This window comes from Egretta garzetta, unplaced genomic scaffold (assembly GCF_000687185.1).
Source record: "Egretta garzetta isolate BGI_Z169 unplaced genomic scaffold, ASM68718v1 scaffold356, whole genome shotgun sequence".
Lineage (NCBI taxonomy): Eukaryota > Metazoa > Chordata > Aves > Pelecaniformes > Ardeidae > Egretta > Egretta garzetta.
In genome coordinates this window covers 488328-488627 of record NW_009260019.1, presented here as the reverse complement: position 1 = coordinate 488627, position 300 = coordinate 488328, and the positions used below count along the sequence as shown (strand labels likewise).

General features: G+C 71.7%; 1 protein-coding gene across 1 annotated transcript in view; it reads right to left on the bottom strand.

Moving 5' to 3' along the window:
* NEURL2 (neuralized E3 ubiquitin protein ligase 2) overlaps positions 1-300 on the bottom strand; it is a gene marked incomplete at its 5' end in the record, with an annotated part of 3020 nt that extends 2720 nt beyond the window's left edge. Inside the window, 1 exon segment of the mRNA XM_035896149.1 lies at positions 3-300. Within this exon segment, the coding sequence (XP_035752042.1) occupies positions 3-300 (298 nt within the window).

Here is a 300-nt window from a genome sequence, read left to right as displayed (position 1 = left end):
CGCCGGCGCCTCCTCCCCGTCCACCGTGACGCGGTTGTGGCTCCGGGTGATGGCGAACACCCAGGTGTCCCCCATGTTGACCAGGTCCGGGAGCGAGTACTCGGGCACCGTCTCCAGGCTCTGGGGGTCGTGGGCCGTCAGCCCCACGCGCAGGTGCCCGCACCAGCCCAGCTCCTTCTCCTCGATCTCCACCAGGAAGATCTGCCCGGGCGCCAGCGGCTCCTGGCTGAAGCAGAGCCCGTTGGCGAAGCTCTCCACCCGCGTGGCCCGCGTGCGCGAGGCGTCCAGGCGGACGTTGGC